Source organism: Callithrix jacchus, chromosome 7 (assembly GCF_049354715.1).
Source record: "Callithrix jacchus isolate 240 chromosome 7, calJac240_pri, whole genome shotgun sequence".
NCBI lineage: Eukaryota > Metazoa > Chordata > Mammalia > Primates > Cebidae > Callithrix > Callithrix jacchus.
Window position 1 is genome coordinate 115089462 of NC_133508.1, and position 16573 is coordinate 115106034.

General features: G+C 38.1%; 1 protein-coding gene across 16 annotated transcripts in view; it reads left to right on the plus strand.

The window, feature by feature from the left end:
• Positions 1-16004, plus strand: part of MIGA1 (mitoguardin 1) — a 98541-nt gene extending 82537 nt beyond the window's left edge. For 9 of the 16 annotated variants that reach the window (XM_054236437.2, XM_078332286.1, XM_054236441.2 and 6 more), the window contains 5 exons: positions 155-253; positions 2950-3084; positions 4782-4835; positions 9468-9584; positions 11283-16004. In XM_054236437.2, coding sequence (XP_054092412.1) covers positions 155-253; positions 2950-3084; positions 4782-4835; positions 9468-9584; positions 11283-11501 — 624 coding nt within the window. In that variant the 3' untranslated portion in view covers positions 11502-16004. The remainder of the gene's footprint in view (positions 1-154; positions 254-2949; positions 3085-4781; positions 4836-9467; positions 9585-11282) is intronic. The other 7 variants (XM_054236439.2, XM_078332284.1, XM_035251941.3 and 4 more) reach the window with 1 other exon arrangement.
• The last annotated feature ends 569 nt before the right edge of the window (positions 16005-16573 follow it).

The window sequence follows — 16573 nt, forward strand, 5'->3', positions numbered from 1 at the left end:
AGTAAAGTAGTAAACCAGATAAGTTTGGCATACCTTTAAAATGAATTTTAGTCCAGTTACCTAGTAGAATTAAGATCCATCAGACTTACTTGAAGAGTAACTTACTTTGGAGAGTGTTATAAAGTTAAGGGTCAAAATGTGGTTTCTTCTGCAGAATCCCAAGAAGTTTGAAGATGTTTTTGATGAAATGATCTATTTTTTAGAGCAGACCGATCATTGGGGTAGTACTGAAATGGAACTTGCTGCTAGAGGGGTAAGCTCAAATTTTTTTGTGATATTTATTTTTGTTACTTATTTCCATGCAATTTTATATGAGTTGAGACTACTGTTTCCTAGTCCTTGTTAAACTAAAACCAATTATGTGGCTGTGGGACATCTTTTTTTGACAGTCATAAACCACACTCCTTACACATTGGGGCAATAGTTGTAGATTGTTTTCTTAAAAGCCTTTTTTGCTGTTGCTGGCTCCTTGCTTCCTTCCCTCCTGCCCTCCTTCCCTTGTCATCTCCCTTCCTTCTCTACAAAAGTCAATTGGCAGGGCCCTAGCAGGGCAGGAATGGTGGCCTATGCAAGGACAGTTTTGGGCAGTACAACAGCAGCAGCTCAGTAGGGCTGGGGAATTGGCCGTATACACAGGACTGAACAAATAAGTATACTGAGAAAAATCAGAGCCAGATTTTCCCTGTCAGAGAAGGAAGGTATAAAAAGCTGGGACTGGAATTAGAGCTATCAGTGCGAGTTCACAGTTTATAATATATATATGTAGCTGTAGATATAGAAATAAATATAGGACCGGGAGTGGTGGTTAATGCCTGTAATCCCAGCACTTTTGGAGGCCAAGTTGGGTGGATCACCTGAGGTCAGGAGTTCAAGACCAACCTGGCCAACATGGCAAAACCCTGTCTCTACTAAAAATACAAATATTAGTCAGGTATAATGGTTCACACCTGTAATCCCAACTACTCGAGAGGCTAAGGCATGAGAATCACTTGAAGGTTGCAGTGAGCCGAGATCATACCACTGTACTCCAGTCTGGGTGACAGAATGAGACTCTTTGTCTCAAAAAACAAAAAAGATGGATGGATGGATGGATGGATGGATGGATGGATGGATAGATATTAGCCTGGCGCAGTGGCTCACACCTGTAATCCCAGCACTTTGGGAGGCCAAGGTAGGCGAATCACAAGGTCAGGAGTTTGAGACCAGCCTGACCAACATGGTGAAATCCCGTTTCTACTAAAAATACAAAAATTTGCCAGAGATGGTAGCATGTGCTTATAATCCCAGCTGCTCAGAAGGAGGCAGAAGAATCATTTGAACAGGAAAGGAGGAGGTTGCAGTGAGCTGAGATTGCATCACTGCACTCCAGCCTGGGTGACAGAGTGAGACTCTGTCTCAAATAAAAAAAGGCCGGGCGCGGTGGCTTACGCCTATAGTCCCAACACTTTGGGAGGCCGAGGCGGGTGGATCACGAGGTCAAGAGATCAAGATCATCCTGGTCAGTGAGGTGAAACCCGTCTCTACTCAAAATACAAAAATCAGCTGGGTGTGGTGGTGCGTGCCTGTAGTCCCAGCTACTCGGGAGGCTGAGGCAGGAGAATTGCTTGAACCCAGAAGGCAGAGGTTGCAGTGAGCCAAGATCATGCCATTGCACTCCAGTCTGGGTAACAATGCGAAACTGTCTCAAAAAATAAAATAAAAAGAAAAAAAGAATTTAGCACCAGGTGCTGTGGCTCACACCAGTAATTCCAGCACTTTGGGAAGCTGAGGTGGGCAGGTCACTTGAGGTTGGGAGTTGAAGATCAGCCCGGCCAACATGGTGAAACCCTGTCTCTACTAAAAATACAAAAATTAGTCAAGTATGGTGGTAAATGTCTGTAATCTCAGCTACTCAGGAGGCTGAGGCATGAGAATCACTTGAACCTGGGAGGCAGAGCCTACAGTGAGCCAAGATCATGCCAATGCACTCCAACCTGGGCTACAGAGCAAGACTCTGTCTCAGAAGAAAAAAAAAAGAGTTTACAAGGAGCTGAAAGGCATTCTAGGCAGAGAAAACAGTGGGTACAAATACATGAAGACATAATCTTTCCTTTTCTAGTGTTCCCTTATTCAGGAGATGGAATCAGTATCCATTTAGTTCTGCAGGCCAGCAACCTGAGACTCATTTTTTACCTCTCCCTGGTCCTCACCCCCTTTATCATATTCATCTCTAAGTTTGTCAGTTTTAACTCCTAAATATCTTTCAGTTTCTTCAACTTTCCTCTCTTCCTGTAACCCCTCTTGGCTTAAGTACCTGTTGTCTTTTCTCTGGGCTACATCAGTAGTCTTTCTATTTCCTTATTCTCTGCTCACTCCTTTCCTCCCTGCATTCACTCTTTCCCCTCTCTGTTTCATTCTCCACATTTCTGTCAAAATGACAGAGCACAATATACTTTTTCCTTTATTGTGCTTTTCATAGTTCATAATTGGATATTTGCAGGATTATTTTGTTGCTGTTTTCCCCACTATACTCTAGGCATCTAATTTGCTTACTCTAGAAGTCTGACCACTTGGTACAACATGTAGTATGCAGAGTGTGTATGTATAAATGAATGAAAGAGCAAGATGTTTATGATCTGGTGGGGAAGACAGCAAACATACCAGTAACTAAATAACAAGGTAGAATCAGCATCCTGGATGTTATAGAGAAGCATGAACAAAGGACTCCTAGAATAGAGAGGAGGAAAGATTTTCACTTGAGATCTAGGAAGGAGCAGCGATAATGTGAATCATAATTTCTGGTGGTGAGCTTTCATATTTATCTCTTCTTTTATTTTTTATTTTTGAATAAGCTGATTAAAATTAAAAAAAAAAAAACCCTGATATTATAAAACTATAAAGCCCTGGCTCAGATTTTTTTCAGCTTGATGTAATAATAATTTTTGTTTCAACTCATAATTTTTAATGCAGGTGAAAAATCTAAATTTTTATGATGTTGTTCTGGATTTTATATTAATGGATTCCTTTGAAGATTTGGAAAACCCACCCACATCCATACAGAATGTAGTAAATAATCGATGGCTAAACTCATCCTTCAAAGAAACAGTAAGTGGTGGTTTACCTTTCTCAGCCTTTTAAGTTTGATCAAAAAGTGGTCAGCTATGCACAGTGGCTCATGCCTGTAATCCCAACACTTTGGGAGGCCAAGGCAGGTGGATCATTTTGAGGTCAGGAGTTTGAGACCAGCCTGGCCAAATGGTGAAAACTGTCTCTTCTACAGATATAAAAATTAGCTGGGCATGGTGGGGGGCACCTATAATCCCAGCTGTTCAGGAGGCTGAGGTGTGATAATTGCTTGAACCCAGGAGACGGAGGTTCAGTGAGTGAAAATCATGCAGCTATACTCCAACCTGGACAAGAGTGAAACTCCATCTCCAAAAAAAAACAGAAAAGTCAAAACTGGGAAGATTAATAAGATTGACGTATACATCTGTCTGTGGAATAATGTACAGAAACTGAACTCATCCTTTGATATTCAGCTTAGGCATATACAGTATAACATCTTCAGATGAAATTCGCTTTAGTTTCTGTTGTTTTTTGTTCTCTAATCTGTTTGACGCTGGTTTTGGTTGGGCTTTAAGTATGCACCTGGAAGCAAAATAGGGTGGATACCATGTTTTATGATGCAATTTGGATACCTTTAAAAACAGATTCCATTTGGTGGTTTCACAATTATTTTGGAACTTAATTGAGGAGAAATGAATGTATTTAAAATTCTTTTAAGTTTACTATCAGTAAGTTCCAAAATAATATATGTTTAAATAATAAAAGGTACATGTTCTCCATTTCTGTAACTGATCTGGTAAAGTGACCTTGATCAAAGCTGAGTCATGCCAGAGGAGGGTCAGATTTTTCTTTTTCTTTCTTTTTTTTTTTCTTGCGAGAATCACCTCCAAGAGTCAGATATCTTCAGGATCCACTGGGTGCTTTTGTCCCATCATGATTGTATTTCTCAGTTCTTTATTTGGATCAAACTGTTAGCTATTCACAAATAATCCAACAATACTATTCTTGAGAAAAAAATTACTTTAGGCCAGGTGCAATGGCTCACACCTGTAATCCCAGCACTTTGAAAGGCTGAAGTGAGTGGATTGCTTGAGCTCAGGAGTTCGAGATCAGCCTGGGCAACATGGAGACACCTCGTCTCTACAATAAAATACAAAAATTAGCCAGGTACAGTGGTGCATGCCTGTAGTCCCAGTTACTCAGGAGGCTGAGGTGGGAGGTTGACTAGAGCCTTGGAGGCGGAGGTTGCAGTAAGCCGAGATTGCTCCTTTGCACTTCAGCCTGGGCAATGAGAGTGAAACCTGTCTCAAAAAAAGAAGAAAAAAAATTACTTTATTATTACACAGAGAATATTTATTTGTGTATGTGAATTCTATATACACATATTTTCACTTTTTTTCCCTTAAAAACAGAACTTTAAAACTGTGAAAATTGAATCTCCTTTGTTCCAGAGTGTAGTCTTTTTCCTTTAGTGGCTTTGTGTTTAATTTTTTAAATGTTATTTTACTTTTTTTCTTGTCCTTACAACACACAGCTTTGCTCATGATTTAAAAATTTATAAAAATGAAATACCTTTTCATTAATATTTTCAAACAATGTGAGGACCCTGACTAGTTTTTTTTAGTAATGAATGTATTGAACTTTTTAGACCCATAAACTTTGAATTTCTACTCAAAATGGAAATGTTTATATGGCTGTAAATTTAAATCTTTCTTTTCTCCTCTGCACATGTTTAGGCTGTGGCTTCAAGTTGTTGGTCGGTGCTGAAACAGAAAAGGCAGCAGATGAAGGTAAAATTCATTATGCCCTAAATTCCTTTGTTAAATCATTTAAGGATTCTGTCAAAGAAGTTGCTGAGTCACTTCTCGTGTAGGAATTGGCAGCCGTAGGAGGGGTAGGAGGGACTGTCCCTCAGGCTAGATGACTGACTTACTGGTAGTGGGTTGGCTTCTTTTTTGAAGGTCTTCTTTCTCATCCTTAGTATTTGATGTAGATCCATGTAGCAAGTATCGAGGCATGCATGGTATTTCAACTAAGTGGGAGAAGGATTTAGAGTTGGAAACAGCTCTGAAAGTTTTAGGTTTTTGTTTTTTCTGTTAATGATATTAATTTTTTTTTTTTTTTTTTAAGATAGTCTGTCTCTTGTACCCAGGCTAGAGTGTATTTGTGAGATCTCGGTTCACTGCAACCTCCACCTCCTGGGTTCAAGCAATTCTCCTGCCTCACCCTCCTGAGGAGGTGGGACTATCGGCTTGTACCACCACGCCCAGCTAATTTTTGTATTTTTAGTAGAGATGGGTTTCACCCTGTTGTCCAGGCTGATCTCAAACTCCTGACCTTATGATCTGCCCACCTCGGCCTCCCAAAGTGCTGGGATTACAGGTGTGAGCCACCACACCTGGTCAACATTTTTTACAGTCTTTAATACAGTGGATTCCACTCCATTTAATCCAATTAAGAAATAAAGTTGTGATTCTAATAGCTGCTTTATTCAGTTTGGAGCCAATACAAATAAAAAGCCTCAGAGTTTATATCCTGCCGCCATGCCTCACACCCTGTAACCTGTCTCAGCTGCTAAGCATTGTTTTTCTCATACACTCCTAGTAGTAAAGGGCATGGACTCTTGAGTGAGACTACTGGGTTCAAATGCCACACACTAGCTATGTGACCTTAGACAAGTTGCTTATCCTCTCTATGCCTCAGTTTCCTCATCTCTAAAAATAGAATAGTAATAGTATCTACCTCATAGTGTTTTGTTTTGTTTCGTTTTGTTTTAGAGATAGGGTCTTGCTCTGTCATCCAGGCTGGAGTACAGTGGCGTGGTCATAGCTCACGGCAGCCTCTAACTCCTGGGCTTAAGCAGTGTTTCTGCGTCAGCCTCCCTGAGTAGCTAGGATGACAGGTGTGCCCTTCCAGTCTAAAGTGCTCTTCCAGTCTCAGCCTCCCAAAGTGTTGGGATTACAGGCATGAGCCACTGTGCCTAGCCCTCATAGGGTTTTTTGAAGATTCAGTATGAAGTGCTTAAAACAGTGCTCGGCATAGTGCATTATACAAGTATTGGCTATTACTACATTATTATTTGCCCAAGGACCTATAGTATTTTATCATATCCATATTTTCCAATCTTACAACTTTGAGGTAGTATTGCCAGTTGCAGTGATTTCAAAGTATAGTCCTCGCAGCATCTTCAGAATGTGCTGTCAGAAATAATACTGCACACCTTATATTTGAATAATTCTTGTTTAAAATGATTCGAGAGACCTATATTTTAAGCAGGTTCCCTTAATGATGTTGATTGAACTCTAACTTTGGGACTGGGGAACAGACCTGTAGGCGTAGGTTGGATTCTCCCACTGGCTAGGATGGTCACAGTAAGTTGCTGACCCTCAGTTTTCTCATTTGCAAAATGGTGTTAATGCCTACTTAATAGGACTGCTGTAAGGATGAAAGCAATAATACTAACAAGCTTAATTTAAACATTTGACATGTGAAGAGTTTAGTAAGTGGTAGTTGTAATAATAATGATAAAAATATTATTGTTAACATGTCTGACTTTATTTTCTACTTCTTAGAATAAACATTGTACTTTTTTTTTGAAATGAAGTCTCACTCTGTCACCCAGGCTGGAGTGCAGTGGCAGGATCTCAGTTCACTGTGACCTCTGCCTCCCAGATTCAAACAGTTCTTCTGCCTCAGCCTCTCCAGTAGCTGGGATTATAGGCGCCTGCCACCATGCCTGGCTAATTTCTGTATTTTTGGTAAAGACAGGGTTTCATCATGTTGGCCAGGCTAGTCTCAAACCCCCAACCTCAAGTGATCCACCTGTCTTGGCCTCCCAAAGTGCTGGGATGATAGGCCTGAGCCACCATGCCCGGCCTAAGTCTACTTTCTGTATCCATAGATACCTCCATGTCTCACCTCTTGGGAACTATTTCCTATACCTGAAATGCCAAATTCCCTCTATAGTTAAATAAATCCTACCCATCATTGAGCTCAGCTCAATTATTCCTTGCTGAAGTTTCTCTCTTCTGCTTCAGCCCACACTAAGTTCCCACTTCTGTGAACTCATAATACATTTCAAGTCTATATGGGATTTAGAACTTTAATATATGTAGAACATCCTTTTTGGCCTTCACTAACTAGCTGTGTGTGAATTAGGGCAGTTTGGTTAACTCCTCTCCAGTATCACATTTCACATGTTTAAAATGATGTTAACATGACATACTTTTGAAGAAATAGTTTAGTAAATTAAATAGAAACTAGCACATTTTCTAGAATATAATGGGTACTCAATAAATGGTAACTGCTGCTGTCTTATGTTTTAAAAATAGGTTTAGGCTGGGTGCGGTGGCTCACACCTATAATCCCAGCACATTGGGAGGCCAAACCGGGTGGATCACCTGAGGTCAGGAGTTCGAGGCCAGCCTGGCTAACATGGTGAAACCTTGTCTCTATTAAAAATACAAAAATTAGCCAGATGTGGTGGTAGGCACCTGTAATCCCAGCTATTCGAGAGGCTGAGGCAGGAGAATTGCTTGAACCTGGGAGGTGGAGGTTGCAGTGAGCCAAGATAGTGCCACTGGACTCCAGTCTAGGCAAGAGAATAAGACTCCATCTCAAAAAAAAGAAAACAAGGTTTAGAAGATTGTCTTGGAGACTGCAAAATAGAAAGTAACCCCTCCAAGAGACAGTCTCAAGGTGTAGTTTTCTCTAGTCAGTGCCATACAACAAATCCCAGTGTGTTATTTAACGAGGGAAATTCAAAAAGTTTTTATAAATATAAAGTTGGCATTTACTAAAACATAACTATATGAATTAATTCACAGGAAGAGGCAGTTACACCATTAAATGCTTACATAATATAGGGTTTTTAAATTGAAAGTTAGAATTCTAGTAAGAGTAATTTAGCTTAATGATTTTACTAGATTTTTTTGTCAGTTATAATTAAGCGATCGGTTGGGCTTTTAAATAGCTGAAACTATGATAGTCTTAACAATCATAGAACTTATACAACTAAAGAACACTGTAGCATTCTTGCTATTATTTGGTTGCAAAGCTGATATGATTGCCTTTTCTTTTTTTTTTCTGAGACATCTGTCTCTGTCACCCAGGCTAGAGTATCGTGGCACGATCTCAGCTCACTGCTCCCTCCAACTCCTGGGTTCAAATTATCCGCCCACCTCAGCCTCCTGAGTAGCTGGTACTATAGGTGTACACCACCATGCCTGGCTAACTTTTGTATTTTTTGTAGAGACAAGGATTCACTATGTTGCCCAGGCTGATCATGAACTCCGGGGCTCAAGTGATCCACCTACGTTGACCTCCCAAAGTGTTGGGATTATAGGTGTGAGCCACCATGCCCGGCCAGATTGCTTTTTTATGAAGCATTTTTATGAGGTAAAAACAACTTTAAAGGGCCGGGTGTGGCATTTCACGCCTGGAATCCCAGCACTTTGGGAGGCCAAGGAGGATTGCTTGAGCCCAGGAGTTCAAGACCAGCCTAAGCAACATAGTGAGATCTGTCTCTACTAAATATAGAAAAAATTAGCCAGGAGGGGTAGTGTGCACCTATGGTTCTAGCTACTTGGGATTTTGAGGTGGGAGGATTGCTTAAGCTTGGGAAGTTGAGGCTGCAGTGAGCCATGACTGCACCAGTGCACTTCAGCCTGGGCGACAGGATCCTGTCTCAAAACAAACAACAAATAAAGAAATGTGTCTCAGCACATCTGAAACTATTGGCTAGGATATGAAATCTACATAAAATGTTCTATGACTCTATTTTTTAATTTTTATTTGTTTTATAATTTTATAGTTTTTGTAGAAGTGATTTATTTATTTAGAGAGAGAGAACCAGGAGGAGAGAGAAAGAAACAGCTAACTCTCACACTGAGTGAGAGGATCTAGAAAGATGGAATCCAAGAGAGGAAAGCAGCTTCCACATTGAGTGGAATGGAATAGAGAGAGATGAAGTTTAGGAGGGGAAAGCAGGCTTCCACGAGAGAGTGTGGAAGGGGACTCCAGAGGGAAAATCCAAGATAGAGAAAACCAGCTTCCACAAGAGTGTTCATGGAAGGGGATCTAAACATGGAGTCCCAAATGTTCTGTGACTCTAAAGGTTACTTGTAACCTTATTAACTTTCTTAATAGTGTGTGGCTCATGATTGACTCTTGGTTTGCCCTCAAAAAGAGCTAGTCATGAGCCTTGCACTGTAGTGCATGCCTGTAGTCCCCACTGCTCAGGAAGCTGAAGCAGGGGGATTGCTTGAGGCCAGGAGTTTGAGGTGTTGCTAGACTATGGTTCTAAAACATTTTTTTCTTAAACTCCAACAGGTCATATAATAAATAGCAACTTCAGTTTCTGTACTGGAGAAGGCAAATACAAGAAGGTAGAAATAACCTGATTCTCTTTTACTTTCCAACAGATCCCAGATGGATTTTTTGCCCATTTTTATGCCATTTGTGAACACATCAGCCCTGTCCTAGCCTGGGGCTTTTTGGGTCCTAGAAATTCTCTCTATGATTTATGTTGCTTTTTTAAGGTATGTTAAGTCATTGAATCATTTCCTTTTATTTTCTAAATCAAAAAGGAGATAAGGTTTTATTCTGTTTTGTTTTGCTTTTGTAGAAGAACAAATATTATTTAAGAGTAAAGTTACAAAAGTCACCTAAATTCAGCATTTAAATGCCAGTATTAAATATTTTTGGCATTTTATAATACCTTCATTATTATAGTGGACCAGTATTTTATAGATTTGGTACTTTATTCTGGAATAGACTCAGCAAATCCGTTCACCTTACCAATTCCCCAATGCAAGGGATACATGGTCTTGCATGGTGTAGCCCTGTGACAGTCAAAGTGATGCAGATAGTTGGTTCTTCATGCCTGGGCACTTTTGAAACTTACAAACAATATCCACCTTTATAGACATATGGTAATATAGAATAAGTTGTGGTTAAAGGTGAGAAGAATGATAAAATCCAAACTGTGAGAAGTAACATGGGAGTTTAACGTTATATCCCAATGACAGGAGTTTTAGTTTGCCAAAATACAAGTTGTAGCTCCTTGTAGAATTTTCTGGCCGGCAAAGTGACAAAGAAAGTCTCTCTGTGTAATAGTCTTGAGTTTAGGCTGTATTTCAAGGAGCAAATAAAAGTTAAACCTAATCGAGTATGAATTTGAAAGTTTGGATGTTTTACTTTACCATTCATTTTTTGAAAGTATGTTTATGTACTGTCAAGGTAATACTTGTATCAATGGTTTAGAAAATGTTTATTTTACTGTCATTCCGAACACATTGATTTTTGTAGTTTACCACCCAATGCAAGGTAGTGTTGTATGGGGTTGGGAATTAAGTCTCTCATCAGTGAACATTCTGACTTGTGGCAAATCATTCTTTGATATTCCTTTTTTTATTTATAAAATGAGGGGGCCTAACAGGTTGATTGCTAATGACCCTTTCAGATATAAAATTTAATGAATCAGTGAAGTGTGTCTTCTTAGTACTTAATAACATTTCATTTCTGGAAGATAGAAATTAGATATTCCTGTTTTTTACTCTTTGAAATTTTTTTCCATTGTGGTGACATGACAGCTGAGACTTAGTAGTATACAGTTTGCTTACAGTGAGTTTCCATGTATATAATAACTTACTAAAATGAAATATCCTTCAGGATCTACCACTGATTTGAGACCCAAAATGTTCTTTATCTCTCATGTGCCTTGAGGGTTTTTTTTTTTGTACACAAAAAGTACACATTTAAAATTATAATGTATTATTTTATTATTTATTCAAAACTATTATTGGAAATAGTTTATTCTTCTGTCTTAGAGTAGAAGCAGTGCTCAAAGGTCACATTGAAGGGAAAGGACTATAACTCCTTACATTTAAACAGTGCTTTGGAGTTTACAGGTGCTTCTTATAAACTATCTTTCTTAAAATGTTTCCCCACCTCTTCATGCTATCATATACATTGTCTTTTTGATCATCATGTCATCCCTGAGTAGTCAGTAGGATGGACGGTGTTATCCCTTATTTCACAGAAAAAAAAAAGTGAGCCCCAAAAAGGAAAGGTTAAATCACTGTGCAAGTTTCCTTTTCTAATGAAATACAAAGCTAGCACTGGAAGTCAGGTCTTACTGATTCCTGATTCAATGCTCATTATAATATTAGAAGCTTTTTCAATGTAACATGATTTTGGTCTAATAAATGCCAATTTGTTTTATGTCCATTTTCCAGAATCAAGTTCTTTTATTTCTCAAAGACATTTTTGACTTTGAAAAGGTACGTTATTCAAGTGCAGAGACTTTGGCTGAAGACCTCAAGCAGTTACTCATTCGCCGCACTGAGCTTTTAATGGCCTATCTTGAAGCAGATGCCCTGAGGCATATGAGTAGTTGTCTAAGTGGTCATGGTCATGTTATGCCTACTGGGCTACTGGAAGCCAAAGTACAATAAGTACCATGAGGATCATACAGTTTGAGTGTGCTATAAAGTATTTTAAGGTAACTATTGATTTTGTAACATACATACAAAATCAGCAGAAATGGTGCATGTGGATTCAGGGAGGAATAAAAATCTAGTAAAAAACGAGCAACTGTACTATATTTATACAGCAGTTCTGTCGTTGAATTCCTGTGTAGTATAGTCAAAGTGGCTTTTTACACTCATTAAGTAATAATCAAAGTCATGAAATGTGTATTTTACAGAAATACTGCTTGAATTGAAGCCAATATTTGGGAGTTAATTGGTTTGTCGTCTTGAAGCTGTCATTCTCAAAAGCTGTTTTTCTGCTTTGCACCTTGAAAATATACACGTTAGCCAAGATCTTTGTGGCCCACACATGCAAGAATATACTACTCCTAGTGTCAATATATTTAACTTTGCATAGAAACGTATTTTTAATTATAAAGTTATTCATTTGTTGAATCAAGTTTAGGCAGTAATGCTGTTTAATATGTACTGCATACAATATTGCTTGTGTATTTGCTTACGTATTTGAATCAAAGAAATTGTAATCACTGAATATTGTTATAGAACATTTAAATGGACCACTTGTGGTAGCTCATGCCCGTGACACTTCGGGAGGCTGAGGCAGAAGGATAGTTTGAGGCCAGGTGGTTTAAACTAGCATGGACAGCATAAGGAGAACCCCCTCCCCATCTCCACAAAAATATAAAAATAAATTAGTTGGTATCAAGCAGAGTTCCATGGAAATATTAAAAAATTTTTTTAAAAATAAAAATAGGCCAGGCATGGTAGTTCATGCCTGTAATCTCAGCATTTTGGGAGGCTAAGGCAGGCGGATCACCTGAGGTCACGATTTTTGAGTCCAGCCTCACCAATATGGTGAAATACCATCTGTACTAAAAATACAAACATTAGCTAGGCATGGTGGCATGTGCCTATAGTCCCAGTGACTAGGAAGGCTGAGAGAGGAGAATTGCTTGTACCAATAAGGTGGAGGTTGCAGAGAGCCAAGATCGCACCACAGTACTCCAGCTTGGGCAACAAAGTGAGAGTCTGTCTCAAAAAATAAATAAATTAAATTAATTAGTTGGATATGGTGGCTTGTGCCTGTGGCCCCAGCTACTTGGGAGGCTGAGGTGGGAGGATAACTTGAGTCCAGAAGGTCAAGGCTGTTGTGAGCCCTGATTGCACCACTGCACTCCAGCCTGGGCAACAGAGTAAGACCCTATTTCAAAAGTGAATAAATAAAATAAAACATTTAAATGAATTGACATTGAGAAATCTACAGTTTACAAATTTATATTATATTAACTGTAGTTTCCAAAATATGTTACTGTTGGTCCTGTAAGTTACAAAGAGACTGAAGAACTTTCTTTTTATATATTAGAGCATTTTTCCCCTGGAATATTGATTAAAAAGATAACATTTATTAATTAATAAAGGTAATTTAAAATTTAATATTATTTGGAGACTGTCAACATCTGAAGGTATAAAACTTGGTAGAGAAAATAATTTCCCCTTTCTCCTCCAAAACTGCTTTTTAGTTAGTTATTCCCACAGAAAACTCAGCACAGTGGGAATTTGTCATATTATGCCCATATTTTTAAAATATTCACACTTTGAATATTACTGACACTTTAAAGAAGGGTTTGTTTCCTCCCTTGAATGTAAAACAAAAATATTTGTAATGATGTGGAAGTATATATTTTATGTTCACTATGATAAATCTATAAACAAATGAGTTGTTTTTATGAGTGAGGTTCTTCTATAAGAATATATTAATATATTCAGAGTTGTATTAATTTTTTTTCTGAATAATATCCACTTATTTGGAGTGGCTAACTCAGTATGTAAGTAGAGTAGATTTGTTTGTTTGCTCCTAAAATGGGCTTATTTATTTTAGGAGTGAACTGCACAAAAGAACCTAAAATGCATTGTTTTGTTTCTTCTTCTGAGAGACGGGGTCTCGCTCTGTTGCCCAGGCTGCAGTGCAGTGCGCTATCACAGCTCACCTCAGTCTCCAGCTCCTCACACCAGAGGCATGTGTCACTATCTCTCGACTGCTAAAATGCATTTTTAAAAAGTGAATTTTTAGATTAAAGTGCCTAGTTTCTGATTAATAAATAGAAGATGAAAAGTATGGGAGGAGAGCGTAATCTTTTAAGATTTTTAATTTCTGTATGTGCCATATTTATGTAAATTAACTAAAATATTCTGAATCATGCTGTTTTGCATGTACTTTGTAGGTTATTTAGCATTAAAATACAAATTATCACTGTTCTGTAGTATATAGCTCCTAGACTTTTCTTACATAGATGTTTAACAATTCCCTATTTATAACTCTTATTATTGATGAGAATACGATGAGAAGTACCAAAACTAAAAATTCCATTATTTACTGTTTACTTTTTCTTTTAACATTCCGTGTTTTTACCTTGCTGCAGTACCTCTGGTCTTCAGTGATACACAGACATATGTGTGCGTGCACATGCATTTCCTTACCATGTAGACAAGGCAGTTATTGCCTATGTTAATTTACCCATTTGAGGGCTAAGTGTTTTAAGCTGTGGTTTTATAAGAAAAGCTGTAAGTAAGCAGAATTACTTTTTTATTTTAGAAAGACATTATTTGAAATCAGTTTTGAAGAATTGCACTATTTGATAATGCTGCTACTATGTGGGATAACTCTGGGGAATTAATTTTATGAGATAAGTTGAATGGCTTTCTAGACAGTGTTGTTTTTTGTTTGTTGTATGTTTGTTTTTCTCTTTTACATTTCATCTTTGAAAAGTTGCTTATATTCAGGAGGTTGGTTTGTCAAATTCAGTGCTTGAGTTTGTTTCCGGTCCGTTCAGTATCTGCTACTTTAGCAAGATGCTTTCTTTGTTGTGGCCTTTCACAAAACAGATAAGAGTGACCAAATAGAATTTCAGGATAATAAGTATAGGAAAAACCTCTCTATTGTGAGAGAAGAAACTTGAACTTTTTAAAGGAAATGTCGTCTTGAAAAGAACATTTCTGACTGCATGCAGAAGGGTGCTTAAGACAGATAACAGGCCAGGTGCAGTGGCTCACACCTGTAATCTCAGCACTTTGGGAGGCCTAGAAGGGCCAATGACCTGAGGCCGAGAGTTCGAGGCCAGCTTGACCAACATGGAGAAACCCCATCTCTACTAAAAATACAAAATTAGCTGGGCATGATGGCATGTGCCTGTAATCCCAGCTACTCAGGAGGCTGAGGCAGGAGAATCGTTGAACCTGGGAGGTGGAGGTTGCAGTGAGCCAAGATTGCACCAAGGCACTCTATCTAGCCTGGGCACCAAGAGCAAAACTCCATTTCAAAAAAAAAAAAAAAAAAGACATGTAATAGTTTCCATTTGCCTTAAAACTGGGTTAAGTAGCAAAAGCAATGTTTTAAAAATGATTAGTTTAGAGCCTTTTAGGGTAAACCCTGTTTAAACACTGACTCATGGTAGTATTAGCAGGAAATTGCCCTTGCCACTATACATCCCACCATCCACTTCCATATGTAAATTATAAGAGGGCCTTCAATTAGTTAGTCCTGGGAAAATGGCCTTTTGTTTTGAAGAAAGAAGATAAATTTTCAGGCAATTTACATTTGGTATTTCATTTAATTTTCTTTTTTGTATTTTGATTTCTCTACATTTTTGTTCAACTCTTTTAAGTACTTATTTGTTCTTGAAGGTTAAGATTATGTTTATTAAGTATCATAATGGAATTATCTTTTAAAAAAGAAGACAAATTTTCCATACTGTAATAAGCTCCAAAGAACTTTGTTTTTCTCATAAAGTAATATTCTTTATTTGCATCCATTTACTATGATTCTGTTGATTTGTTGAATTAAGTGACTTTATAAAAATATATAAAAATGTTTTCTTGCCTTAAAATGTAACATTTTCTACTTAAATTTAATTTCTAAGAGAGTGATTATTTGCATTGCAAAGGAATTCTTAGTAATTCCTGTAAGCCTAGGAAATAGGAATGCCAAAGTAACATTTAGTGAACTTTTCTGTAACTTTTCATAATGAGAAATTTGAACTTATGTTAATATAACCCATTTACTTTTATTTTAATGTGAATATATACTCAGAAATCATTTGATGTAAATTTCAAAGTGATTATAGGAATTAAGCTGAATTCAGATTTTTTTTGCTTAGTCAGATTAAGAAATACGTATGTGAAATTTAAAAATGTATATAAAACCTATGATTAATGGAAATAAGAGCATTCCTACTTTGTCCCTAATGATTGTTACTGTTGTGTTGAGTTTGAGAACAACCATGTGTTAGCTTCACTTGGCTGCTATCAGTACATGTTTCTGTTTCCTGAATGTAAGGGCTGCACTCATTAATTTGTGTAAAAGTAAAACACTACAGTAGCAAAAAACGTTGCACTGGCTCTTTAGCCAAAATAAGCACTGTAACATGGATGTATTACTATTACTGCCGAATAAAGAAGTGATAGTACGTCTCGCTGAGGTACTGATTATTTTAAACAATGTTAATACGTAATTATGAAGTCACACTTGTTTCATCAGACTCTATATGAGAATGTTCAGTCTCCATAAGACCCATATATAAGGCGTAGAGAACAGAACAACTGCAGAAGCATTGTGATCCAATATAAAACTTTATCATTAAAATAAAAAATCAAAGGCCAGGTGTGGTGGCTCATGCCTGTAATCCCAGCACTTTGGGAAGTTGAGGCGGGTGGATCACCTGAGGTCAGGAGTTTGAGAACAGCCTGGACAACGTGGTGAAACACCATCTCTACTAAAAATCCAAAAATTAGTGGGGCGTGGTGGCAGGCACCTGTAATTTCAGCACTCTTTGAGACTGAGGCAGGCAGATCACGAGGTCAGGAGAGCAAGACTTTCCTGGCCAACATGGCGAAATCCTGTCTCTACTTAAAATACAAAAATTAGCCAGGTGTGGCGGTATGCACCTGTAATCCTAGCTACTCGGGAGGCTGAGTCAGGAGAATTGCTTGAACCCAGGAGGCGGAGGTTGCAATGAGCCAACATCGCGCCATTGCACTCC